Source organism: Ornithorhynchus anatinus, chromosome X3 (genome assembly GCF_004115215.2).
Source record: "Ornithorhynchus anatinus isolate Pmale09 chromosome X3, mOrnAna1.pri.v4, whole genome shotgun sequence".
Classification (NCBI taxonomy): domain Eukaryota; kingdom Metazoa; phylum Chordata; class Mammalia; order Monotremata; family Ornithorhynchidae; genus Ornithorhynchus; species Ornithorhynchus anatinus.
This window is the reverse complement of record NC_041751.1, coordinates 4,126,028-4,139,569: the sequence shown is the minus strand read 5'-3', so window position 1 is coordinate 4,139,569 and position 13,542 is coordinate 4,126,028. Positions and strand designations below refer to the sequence as shown.

At 45.3% G+C, this 13,542-nt stretch overlaps 1 protein-coding gene across 2 annotated transcripts in view; it reads right to left on the bottom strand.

The window, feature by feature from the left end:
* The window catches only part of GALNT1 (polypeptide N-acetylgalactosaminyltransferase 1), a 73,005-nt gene that overhangs the window by 29,827 nt on the left and 29,636 nt on the right, over window positions 1–13,542 (bottom strand). For both annotated transcript variants that reach the window (XM_029053661.2, XM_029053660.2), the window contains exon 2: window positions 11,368–11,616. In XM_029053661.2, the coding sequence (XP_028909494.1) occupies window positions 11,368–11,506 (139 nt within the window). In that variant the 5' untranslated portion in view covers window positions 11,507–11,616. The remainder of the gene's footprint in view (window positions 1–11,367; window positions 11,617–13,542) is intronic.

Sequence of the window (13,542 nt, the reverse complement as noted above, 5' to 3'; positions counted from 1 at the left end):
TGCCCTAGATGCAAATAAGAAGCACCATCCCATGACTACAGAGCGATTCCCTCTTCTCTGTTTACAGAGAGACAAACGGCACGTCTAGTGGACAGGGCGCAGGCCTTGGAGTCAGAAGGACCTGGGTTCTAATCCCGGCTCCACTGCTTATCTATTGCGTGTCCTGGGGCGAGTCACTTCTCTTCCCACCGGCTTTAAGGCAGTAAATCACCTTGACCCCTCCTGCCTTCTCGCTTCTTTCTTACTACAACCCGGCCCGTAGGCTTATATTGTACTCTCCCAAGCGCTCACCGTCCTGTTCTGCCCACAGTAAGAGCTCAGTAAATATGATCGATCGCTTCTCTGTGCCTCCGTTCCCTCATCTGTAAAATGGGGATTAAGACCGAGTCCCCTGTGGGCCACAGACTGTGTCCAATCTGATGATCTTTTATCTATCCCAGTGCTTAGTACACTGCCTGGCACACAGTAAGTGCTTAACAACTATCACCCACTCGCACAAAAAAAAAACAAACCAGATTATCTGACTGACCAAAAGACGCCTCTTCCTCTCCCAAGTTCTTTCCTTCCACCATATTTCACCACCCCGGCCGGCATCCGTGAGAAAACGAGCAATTGCACACAGTAGGCGCTCAATAAATACGACTTAGCCCCATCTTCCATCTCTAATGACGGAACGCCCGTCGTCTCGGATCATCATCCTGGGTCGGGATGGATCATCGGCCGTTCCTACCTTTACGCTCTACCCCCCTTCCTTGGCGAGCGATTATGAAATGCCCTTTGGTGCCAGCTTAGGTGAGTGAGCAACAGCTTTGCTTCATAGCTCTCTACAAATGTTAATTAACCATCTGGGCCCTTACTTTATATTCTAGGGAGCTGATGGAGACCCAACGGCAAATTAGCATTCATATTCCTTCCTTCCAAGTCTTGATTTAGGCAAGTAAATCTCACTATTTCCTTCTCTGAGGCTGGGCCATCTATAAAGGCTCTTTCGGGTTGGGGGTTGAAAAAAAAGTAATGTGTGAGAAGGCTAAGATCCAGAGCAAAAGGGTGAATTTGCCATAAGGTTGATGGTTACCTGCACAGTTCCCAGGAGTTTCATTTAATACTTTAACATGACGTTAGAAAGGTTATCTGAATTATAAGAATGAATCCGCGAGCCCTAAGGGGGACAGAGACTGTGTTCGACCTGACTACCTTGGATTTGACCCCGGCATAGTACCTGACACATAGTAAGGGCTTAAACATCCCAATTATTATGATCAATTTTATAATTACCGCCCATCAACGGTATTGACCGCTTACTCTCTGAGGAGCACTAGGCGCCCGGGAGGATATGAGGAGCGGACAAGGTCTGTTGTCCTGAAGGAGCTTCAGTCCATCGAGGAGACAGACTTGATAACTAATAATGATAATAATGATGACATTTGTTAAGCGCTTACTAAGTGCCAAGCACCGTACAAAGCGCTGAGCGCTGTTCTAACTCTTTACTACATGGCAGGTGAGGAGGAAGCAGAGAGCTATGTAGATCAGAGCAATGGGTGGCTACAAACCGCTTTGGAAGTACCAAGGCTTCCGTGTAGAGTCCGAACCGCTAAACCTTCTGTCCCTTTTGTTTGATTCATAAGAATAATAATAATATTTATTAAGCGCTTACTATGTGGCACGTACTGGTCGAAGCGCTGGCTTGGATACAAGCACACAGTCCCTGTCCCACATGGGGTTCACTGTCTCCATCCCCGTTTTACAGATGAGGGAACTGAGGCACAGAGAAGTGAAGTGACTTGCCTAAGGTCACACAGCAGACAAGTGGCAGAGCGGTGATCAGAACCCGTGACCTTCTGACTCTCAGGCCGGGCTCTATCCACTACGCCATGCTCTTTCTCATCTCATCTTCATCTCATCCCTGACTTGAACTAGAGGAAGCTCTTCCACCATCTCTCCTCCATTAACTGAGGGGTGACCCTCATGGCTCTGTTCTCGATACTCCTTTCCTCTCACTTTATGCTCACTTCTTCGGGGAGAACAGTAGATTGCTCTGCATGCAGTAAGCAGGCAATCAATCAATGCTATTTATTGAGCGCTTACCGTGTGCAGAGCACTGCACTAAGCACTTGGGAGAATACAATATAGCAGACATATTCCCTGTCCACAACGAGCTTACTGTCTAGAGGACAAGGATTATATTTACTACTACTAATGATAATAATTGTGGTATTTAAGCGCTCACCCTGTACTAAGCACTGGGGTAGATACAAGACCATCAGGTCCCACACGGGGCTCACATCTAAGTGGAGAGAGACCGGGTATTTTATCCCCATTTTACAGCCGAGGGAACTGAGGTCCAGAGAAGCCAAGTGACTTGCCAGGGTCACACACCAGACAAGTGGCGGAGCCAGGGTTCGAACCCAGGTCCTCTGACTCCCAGACCTGGACCCCTTCCCGCTAGATCACGCCGTCTCCCGCAAATCCCAAGCTAAGCGCGGTCTGGACCTTGGTCACAATGGCTCCCACCTACCTCTCCTGCGCTCTCTTTACCCTTTACGGCAGTGCTTAAGTACTCGCTATATGCGACTGATTGATCGATGGCAGGGAAGGAGAGTAGAAAGGTAATTCGGGAAGGGAGGGCGAGGGCGGAGAGGGGAGACGGTCGAGATGGCGATGGGGTGTGTTTAACTGGGGCCGATAAAGGGGCAGGAGCCAGAGTGTGGCGTGACTGTGAGATCCTGCCGCTGAGGCGTTCAAACTGAAATGCCTCTGCCAAATATTTGTTCTCCGGAAGATTCGTTTTAAGTCTCTTCTGTGTGGATGACACCTCGCTGTCATCGATCCCACTCCCTGCAGGCTCTCTCAGAGTTCTCCCGGAGGAAGCGAAACAACAGAATTAGCCGCGGGCTCAGTAGAGTGCTCTGCACACCGCGGCGCTCAATAAATACCACTGACTGATCTGTCACTGTCGTTATCCTTGGTTACCTATCTCACACGCTCTATTACTTAGGTACTACTGGTTGCCAAATTGTACTTTCCAAGCGCTTAGTACGGTGCTCTGCACACGGTAAGCACTCAATAAATACGACTGAATGAGTACTAAGGACCTCACTTTGGGATCACAGACTTTTCTTTCCACAGTGACTGCAAAAAATAGCCAACAGGTATAGTGGGTTTCACTGAATCGAGTGGAAAGCAGGGCACTTTAGACCCATCAGTTTCCACAGAATTGTTACGGAGAACTCTGAGTTCCTGGCAGATTCATCTGAAATACCTGGACTCCCGTTCCTAACTCACTGCTGTTGGGTTAGGGTTGGTTTTTTTTTTTAATATTTTGTCACATTTATCTGGAAAGAACACTTATCTGGAGAGAAGGAAAGATAATTTCTCCGAAAGTCTCTGGTATGTCCCTCCTGTCACCTCGTACAATACGACGACTGAGAAAAATGTCTTGTTCTAATCTATAGCATGTATGAAACTGATTCAAATTCAAGTTACACAGCATTGCATAAATACTCAAAAAATCCAATGGTCGCCTATGGCGATTTTTCCAATAAAAACTCAAACGCAATATTAAACGTAACGTGATTTAGACCACTCCAAACAGAATAACATAATAACAGAATAATATCAGTTTAGAGAAGAGCAATTTCTAAATCCTGCTCTGAATCATCAGATGAAGAATGGCAGTTATAACTACCACTTGCATAATTATGGAGTAGAATTGCTTCATCAGCCCCTCCAGATACTCCAAGGGATCTAACTTTCCACAAAACTGCCTCACTGCAAGTCGGTGGAATTGGAGAGGACCTGGCACCTTTTCAAACCGGTTCTATTGGTAAATCTTTCGAATCTCTCCTTGTTCTGGTTTACACAGCAGCATAAGGCTTGGAGCCAAGATGTCTTTTTGAAGAACGTTTGTTGATTTAGTTGGTGAATTTATTCCTCTGCATAAGGCACGGCTCTCAATGTATTCATATATCTTTCTGTGAGTCACAATTACTGAATTAGAAGGAATATTTCTTCCTGGGGAAGCTTACTTTAAATCTGAACAAACTTACTCTAATCTTAGATAAAAACTCTGCCCATCACGCGACGGTGAACCGCAGAATGGAAAGTAAATGCAACCTGGATTCTCCAAAAGAATAAATCCACCCTAGATCATCAGGGAAGGAATCAGAATGATAGACTACAATAACAATAATAATCATAATAATAATAATGTTGGTATTTGTTAAGCGCTTACTGTGTGCAGAGCACTGTTCTAAGCACTGGGGGAGATACAGGGCAATCAGGTTGTCCCACGTGAGGCTCACAGTCTTAAGCCCCATTTTACAGATGAGGTAACTGAGGCCCAGAGAAGCTAAGTGACTCGCCCACGGTCACACAGCTGACAAGCGGCAGAGCTGGGATTCGAACCCATGACCTCTGACTCCCAAGCCCGGGCTCTTTCCGCTGAACCACGCTGCTGAGCCCTGTAAAGTACAAAGACTATATTTTCTTTAGCAGTTCTCACTCCTTGCTTGCCTCGCCTCGCTTCAGGAGCTGAACTCTGCTCCTGACTCTTGTTGGTTTCCCTTCTGCAAACCCTGAATCATGACTATAACGCGATCAATTTATTTATTGAGGGTTTACTGCGTGCAGAGCACTGTACTAAGCACTTGGGAGAGTACAATATAACAGAACAGGTAAATTGCTCTCAATCAAATCTCTCGAGGCCCAACTGTGTACAGAGCAACGTCCTAAGCACTTGGAAAAGTACAATTCTACAGAGTTGGAATTTCAATTCCAACTCCAATTCCAATTCCAATTCCAGACTTTTGGAGAAATTATCTTTTCTTCTCTCCAGATAAATGTTCTTTCCAGATAAATGTGACAAAATATTAAAAAAAAAAAACCCTAACCCAACAACGGTGAGTTAGGAACGGGAGTCCACGTATTTCAGAGTGGCTCCCTGCCCACAACGAGCTTACAGTCTAGCTTACAATATCACTTAAAATAGCTAGAAGCATTAAGACAATCACTGTAACAGAGCTTTTAATGCATTACAAGCCCATCCAAAGTTGGTTCATCACTGGTATTTTTTTTTTTAATGATATTAAGCGCTTTCTATGTGCCAGGCACCAGGACTAAGCATTGGAATAGATACAAGCTAATCAGGCCGGATACAGTCCATTTCCCACATGGGGCTCGGTGTCTTAATTCACATTTTGCGGATGAGGCAACTGAAGAACAGAAGTTTAGAGACTTGTTCAAGGTCAGCCAGCAGACAAGTGGCGGAGCTGGGATTAAAAAACCCAGATCCTCTGTCTCCCAGGCCCGCGCCTCCCTGCTGCTTCAGGTACATCCTTCGAGTTTTCTCTGCCTGAGCTTTGAAAATTTGGCCTATCTTCTAACTAACCACTGGCAATACACTAGGAAAATACACTAAAGAGACAGACCTTAAAAACGCTACAAAAAGATTAAGAAAAAAAAAAAAAGTGGGATAATTGGTAAAACAAGGGGAATAGCTTTTCTCTGCTTGCCCAAGAGAGGAGGTGGTAAAACTGGGAATGGTGATAAAGGTGATAATGGGAATAAAGATCAGAACCTTGCAAGGGGCAGGGATCATGTCTAATTCTCACTTGTGCGTTCCCTGCCGGCACTCGGTACAGTGTTCTGCCTCCAGAAGGCACTCAGGCGCTTAGTACAGTGCTCTGCACACAGAAAGCGCTTAATAAATATGATTGAATGAATGAATACAGCAACTAAATAAATTCTTAGACTGTGAGCCCCATGAGGGGCAGGGACGGTGTCCGACCTGATGAATCTGTAATCCACCCCCGCTCTCAGAAAGGCGCTCAACCTAAGGTGAGCGCTTAATACCATAAATAAATAATAACAATATGGTCCTCTAGACCGTAAACTCCCTGTGAGGAGGAAACATGCCCATCAACTCTGTAATACTGAACTCTTCCAAGCGCCTAGTTGCGGTGCTCTGCATTCAGCAAGCGCTCGATAAATGCCACCGATCAATCGATAAATAGTATTACTACTAAAAATAGGAGATAAGAAGAGCGAAGGTGCTTAATAAATATTGCCAGCTTTGACCGGCAACAGATTAGGGACTATGGAAGAGAGCAAAAATGACAGAAAGGCAAAGACATGGGGAAAGTAGAGGTGGGATGGAGTTCTGCTGCTTCTCCCAAGAAGGTTTTGTTTGGAGTTGGCAGTTCCGGACCCCACGAACGCCACTCTAGTTCAATCCACGAACAATAATGGTATTTGTTAAGCACTTACAGCACCGTACTAAGCGCTGGGGTGGATCCAAGCAAATCTGGTTGGACACGGTCCCCGTCTCACACGGGGCTCACCGTCTCAATCCCCATTTTACAGATGAGGGAACTGAGGCCCTGAGAAGTGAAGTGGCTTGCCCAAGTTCACACAGCAGACAAACGGCGGAGCTGGGATTAGAACGCCAGTCCTTCTGACTCCCAGGCCCGTGCCCGGTCCGCTACGCCACGCGGCTTCTCTACGCCATGCAGAACCCTTCCGGGTCAGGCGTGCGGTGACCACACTCACAGAAGCGCTACCTTGGAAAAACGTGGCCCAGTACAGCCAGTGGAGAAGTGCAATATCACCTTGGGAGGAAACGTAGGCTGCTACTTAAATACCGCCTTCCCCTTGCCGAATTAGGTGAAGGAACGTTCGGCCTCTACGGTCTCCAAGCTGGTCACCACCAGAGAAAATCAAGTCCTCCGCATTGAGGATTTCATCTTACAATTCTCCGCTGATTCAAGATAACCCCATTTACCTCCCACAGATCCTGGAGCAAAACCTGAAGCCAGAGGCTGGTAGCCTATGAACCTACTTTGTTTCTGCTTGCAGCAAGTCAAAAAAACAAACTAAAAACAAAACAAAAACAAAACTTCTGCTCATCTGAAATTTCACCCAAAATGAGTTTGGGAATTATACAGTTCCTATAGACTGGCTCAATGGAAAGAGCCCGGGCTTCGGAGTCAGAGGTCATGAGTTCGACTCCCAGCTCTGCCACTCGTCAGCTGTGTGACCGTGGGCAAGTCGCTTCACTTCTCTGGGCCTCAGTGACCTCATCTGTAAAATGGCGATTAACTGTGAGCCTCACGTGGGACAACCTGATTACCCCCTATCCACCCCAGCGCTTAGAACGGTGCTCCGCACGTAGTAAGCGCTTAACGAATGCCAACATTATTATTAGACTCTATAGGTCTAAGCCTGATGGCTCAGTCTGGTGGCCTAATCTGGGTGAGTGGTTTGGCTTCTCTGGTGATTTTGCAAGGACGAAGAGGGGGTGTGAGTCAACGACCGAGTTTCAAATTCCCGGTGTTAACTGGAGAGCGCCACCTGACAAAAAACCAGAAACCTCATTTCAGTCCATCGCTTCGTATCGCCTCCCCGGCCAAACTGAGCACCTTCCAAATTGTAAAACTGGCCAATTTCAAGTTTGGCCATCGTGCTGGAAAGACCCACATGAATGTTGAAATGAACACAAGATGGGAAATTTAAAACGCCGGGGGCCTCGACTCACCATCTCTACAAGTTCACGGCCTTTTAGGGAGCACGGGTCTCGGAGTTAGATGGACCCGGGTTCTAGTCCGGGCTCCGCCACTTGTCCGCTCTGTGACCTCGGGCAAGTCGCTTCACTTCTCTGTGCCTCGGTTACCTCATCTGTAAAATGGGGATTTTTTGCCCTTCCCTAAGCCCTCATTTCCCTTCCCCCCTCCCTTCTGTGTCGCCCTTGCACATGGATACGTACCCTTTATTCGCCCCTCCCTCCGTCCCACAGCACTCCCATGCCAATGATTTATTTTAATGTCTGTCTAAACTCTAAGCTCCTTGTGGGCAAGGAACGTGTCTACCGACTCTACCGCACTCTCCCAAGCCCTTAATTCGGTGTTCCGTGCCCAGTCAAGGCTCATTACATGCCACTGATTGATTGACTGTTGGCACCAGTTTAATACTATGAACGGCAAGTCCTTGAGGGCTTTGAACATTCACTACGTCTGGTCCTTGGTCCAATTACTGGGGTTCCACTCGATATGCTCGAGACGACTATGACGTGACCCATGAGGTACGATCGCACTCTCGGATCTTGCCAATGAGAGTCACGTGAAACTAAACCCAAATTTTACCCACGTAAGGGCGCGGGCATTTTCTGTCTCCCTCCCTCTCTTTCATCTATTTATTACAGAAGAAAATTAAATTGGCCTGGTATTGCGCTTTACAAAGTTTTGTTAGTGGTTTCCTCTTATCTTTTTATGGAGGCCAATTGATTTTTTTTTTTTTTCCTCCAGAATCTTCCCGGATATCAATATTAAGCTAACCAGACCACTCTGATTGGGGATTTTTAAAAAACGAACACACTGTCCCTTTTCCAATGCTCATGGATTTCTCTTCTCCTCCTCAGGCTATTAAAACAGGGGTGTGACTCTGCATTAATAAACCATAATTCCTTAACATCTTGACATCAGGCTCAGCTGACTGAGGTGCTCCCAAGTGTTTAGTACAGTGCTTTCCACACAGTAAGCCTTCAATAAATACCACCGATGGGGACTGATGCAATCGACTGACGGACCGAGGCACATTCAGAGCCAAGTATTAGATCCAGACTCTAGTACTCCTTGCCAAGCTTCCACCGAAAGTAAAACCAGCCCCGGTCAACAGTCACCCTAGACGGTCTCTGTCATTTTCCTCCTCAACTATTCGCTCAAGTAGTCAACGTGTTTGGGATACCAAATTGTCACGCTATTCCCCGCAGTATAAACCACGAAATTTCTTTCTTATCAAACTTTCCCGCTACTTCAGACCCCGTCGTTGTTATGCATTTATAGTGCATATAAATTAATTCGGAACACTCTAAACCGTAAGCTCCCTGGGGGCAGAAATGAGGCTACCGACTTCATTCAATAGTGTTTAGTGAGCGCTTACTATGTGCAGAGGACTGTACTAAGCGCTTGGAATGTACAAATCGGTCACAGAGAGAGACAGTCCCTGCCCCACTTGGTTGGGAAGCAGCGGGGCCTAGTGGAAAGAGCACGAGCCTGGGAGTCAGGCGATGTGCGTTCTAACCCCGATCTGCCATATGTCTGCTGTTTGACCTCGGGGAAATCTCTGTGCCTCAGTTCCCTCATCTGCAAAAAGGGGATGAAGACTGTGAGCCCCATGTGGGACAGGGACTGCGTCCTACCCGATTACTCATTTCTACCCCAGCACTCAGAACAGCCCTTAGCACACAGTAAGCACGTAACAAATAGCACAAGGATTACTATTATTATTGTACTCCCCCAAGAGTTAGTAGAGTGCTCTGTACACAGAAACAATATGGCTTAGTGGAAAGAGCCCGGGCTTGGGAGTGAGAGGTCGTGAGTTCTAATCCCGGCTCCGCCACTCGGGAGCTGTGTGACTTTGGACAAGTCGCTTCACTTCTCTGTGCCTCAGTTCCTTCATCTGGAAAATAAGGGATTAAGACTGTGAGTCCCACATGGGACAACCTGACAATCTTGTATCCATCCCAGGCCTTAGAACAGTGCTTGGCCCACAGTAAGCGCTTAACAAATACCATCAGCATTAATACATACCACCGACATTCATGTCATTTCAACTTAAGTTTTGACTTGCTGTAAACCTGTTGTCACAGAATATTTACTTGGCATCTGAGCCTAGCACAAACTTTATTTCTATTCCAAATTATCCTTAATTTACCTTTATACTACAAATTGAACTTCTCCCATTTCCATGCCTTTCTTCAAATTAGACAGGCATTTGACTTCCTTCTTGTCTACATTGAGCAACTCTAAGTGGTTTTGGTATGTGGCATTTTTCTTTATCAGCTGTATATCTTGTTTCTTTTTACTACCTGCATCATTTTTTTCTGTAACAAACTAATGCAAAAAGATTATATATCCACTGCAGTAGTAACACTTTTTTTTTTTTAATGCAGAAAATGTTGCAATCACCTTTTTGCAATTTAATATGTTTCCAGGCTCACTACATTCTCATGCATTATTTGAACACTTCAACCAAAGTCTGGTTATTCTCGCTCATATGACTCATCTGTGGTGGCTTTGGTTGTTTTGCACCATTAGCAGCAGCAGTTTTGCCTATTTTGCATTCACCCTTTTATTCCCCTTCTAGTAACTTTCCCTATATGCCCAGTTTTATTCATATAACTTTGATAAGAGATGGAGACACAGATGGACAACAACAAGCTAGAAATATGACAGCTTCTTCCTCTGCTCCATGTAGTCACTTCTCACCAATAAGTCAAACTCCTCAATACGACATTTCCAATAATGGGCTCCATTCATGTCAGTTTTAAATTTCTAGCTCTTTTAACTGTTACATTTTTAAGTGCTGTAACTTTTTCTCCACTCGTGAATGCTGTCTGCCTTCAATTCTCTTGGGATACCACGTTTCCTATCTTCACCAATAATCAAATTGGTCACTGCGGGTTTGATGCATCATTATTTGATCTCTCTCATGCTCTCTTCTGAAGTTTCCTGCTGCCAAAGACAGCATTTCCTGTTACTCTTAAAGGTAGTTGTCCTAAGTCTGTGTTTATTTCACACAACTCAAGGGTCCTCCTTTAGCCTGGCTGCATTTTTTTTTCTGGCTTAACTATCCTAATCATGTCTACCACCTCTGTTATACTGTACTTTCCCAATCTCCTGGTACAGCGCTCCTAAATTCTACTTTTGGTGCTTTCTTTCATTAGTCCCTCAGGCTGCTGTAAAATCCTCAGTTTGGCCATCTTGGCAAATGGTTTTTATTCTGGTCCTCCCTCTGCCCTGGAAGTGGTGGGGGGAACCAACATGTCAAGGGGAAAAAAAGGAGGGGGAAGCAAACAAACCAATAATGGTCTTAAAGGGAAAAATGCTCGTCCACCAGAATTAAAGAGAACAGGCTACACATCAAAGAACAGGCTCTACCAACTCAGCTGTATTGTACTCTCCCACGTGCTCGGTACGGTGCTCTGCAGTCGGTAAGCACAAGATGATCAACACGCATGAATAGAAAGAGTGAGAATGGATGGATGAACACAGGGTGGTCGTTTAAAAAGAGTTGGTGGGAGAGAAGCAAAATGAAATGAAGAAAACCATAGAGGAGATGAAGGAAACAAAGAGCAGAGAAAGGAACAAGGGGGACACAAAAGAGCTTGGCTGTGGAGTTTGCTACCTAATTGAATCATCCTATCATAGAATTAGTCATTTTACTCTAAATCCAGAGTGATCGCAGTCTAAAAGGGATAATAGTTTCGCCCCGGTTCGGCAGAGCTATTCCCATAAACAGACGAATTGCACCGTTCAAGAATTGACTTTTATTATTATTATTATTATTTTATTATTATTAGAAACGGTGACTCACCATCCCCAGCAGGCAGTCCTCGCTCCTTTTTCTCATCGCATTTGTTGCACTCACTGAAGTACAGCAGCAAAAACATATCCAAAAGGACCCAAACCAGTGAGGTGGCCAAGACCACCTTGCAATATGCAAATTTTCTCATGGCACTTTGAGTCAAATGCAAAAAAAAAAAAAAAAGTTTAAAAAGGTAGAAGCGTTAAGATATCACTAGGAGGACTTGATCCAGTTCCGCTTGGAAAACGCCTTCAAAACCTGGAGAAAGGGAAAAGGAGAAAAGAGGAATTAGTGCCAGAATGAAAAATGAGGGAAGATTTTCATTTTTAGTTTTAATGTTTACACCAGCAAATAAGACGCTGTAGCAGTTAATCATTCTCCAATACTGATTATAAACACTTTATTCCCCCATGATCATTTTGCATATGGTTTCCAAACAAAACTATAAGCAGGGCTCTTTTATTTCCACGGTGGAGAAGCATTTCAAATCAAGGAGGAAAGAAGTTCAACCATTAGTCCAAATCTTAAAGCAAGACGAATATAGCCAAATGCTATGTCGTTCCTTCAGCCGTACTTATTGAGCGCTTACTGTGTGCAGTGCATTGTCCTGAGCGCTCGAGAACGGTACTACGTGCTTCACAAAACCTACTGGCCTTTCCTAGAATGTACAGCTTTTCACGAGAAATGGAAAACCCAAAATGCAAGAGGAGTAGTCAGGTCTGTATAAACGTTAGAGCAATAAGTCACTGATCAGAACGTGCCTCAGCTGTAGAGTTGTGACAAATGCATAAAAGATCATTTTGATTTTGCTGCCTAGCATCTTGCCAATCTTAATTTCCTTTTAAACTATAACAGTTTACATCATAAAGCGTAACGTGAGTTCCAAGAAACACCACCAACAGAAAAGCCTATGGGAATTTCTTGATAGGTATATGCCTCGTGCAACATGAAACACGAAATTCTTAATATTTTCTAGGGCAGGTAGAGGGAATAATATTTATTAGAGGCTTGCTGTATGGAGAGTACTGTACTAAGTGTTGGGAGAGAATATTCTAAAGCAGCACTGTCTCATTGCACTTTTACCATACGAAAACCTACCATTTTACCGGAAGGCAATGAGTCTCAATTTTCAGGATACTAAGCATACCGGGGTTTGGACGGGTGGGGAGGCGAGAGAGAAACTAACGTACTACACTTTCAATTCCAAAAACAGAACACTGGTTTGCTAAGTCTGGTGCAGCCTTTGCATTACCCATCAACGGGAGTCTCACTTGGTCGAGGTCAGTCATATTCAAACTTGCCCAGCTGAAAGGAAATCTGCGCGAGAACAGGCACCAAAAAACTCAAAACTGTCAATATCGATTCGCCTCACTCCTCTCCCACTTCTCTTTAATACCTCCCTGCTACACTCACTTTCTAGTCTGACTTGTCACCCATAGCCCGAGTTTCCCTCTTCTTCTATATTACATTGTTAAGCTCTACGAGGGTAGGGACTTGGTATTATTTTTAGCGCCTTCTTCCAATACTCTGTCCTCAGTAATCCCTCAAGAAGTGATTGCTGGCTTTAATAGCAATAGCGTTGGTATTTGTTAAGCGCTTACTGTGTGCAGAGCACTGTTCTAAGCACTGGGGTAGATACAGGGTCATCAGGTTGTCCCACATGAGGCTCCCAGTTAATCCCCATTTGTCAGATGGGGTAACTGAGGCACCGAGAAGTTAAGCGACTCGCCCACAGTCACACAGCTGACAAGGGGCAGAGCCAGGATTTGAACCCATGACCTCTGACTCCAAAGCCCGGGCTCTTTCCACTAAGCCATGCTGCTTCTCTACTTTAGAGAAACTTTGATCACCTGTGGCTTTACAAACCCACAGGTGATCAAAGGCTAATGGGCTACCATCAGACCAGAGAAAGTGGACTTTTTTCTTGTTTTAAATGGCACAGTAAGCGCTTACTGTGTGCTAGGCACTGCGCTTAAGCGCTGGGATAGATACAAATTAATCAGGCTGGACAAAGTCCCTGTCCCACAGAGGGCTCAGGATCTTAATCCCCATTTTACAGATGAGGTAACCGAGGCCCAGAGAAGTTAAGTGATTTGCCCAAGGTCACGCTGCAGACAAGTGGCAGAGCCGAGATTAGAACTCAGGTCCTTCTGACTCCCAGGCCCGGGCTCTAGCTACTAGGCC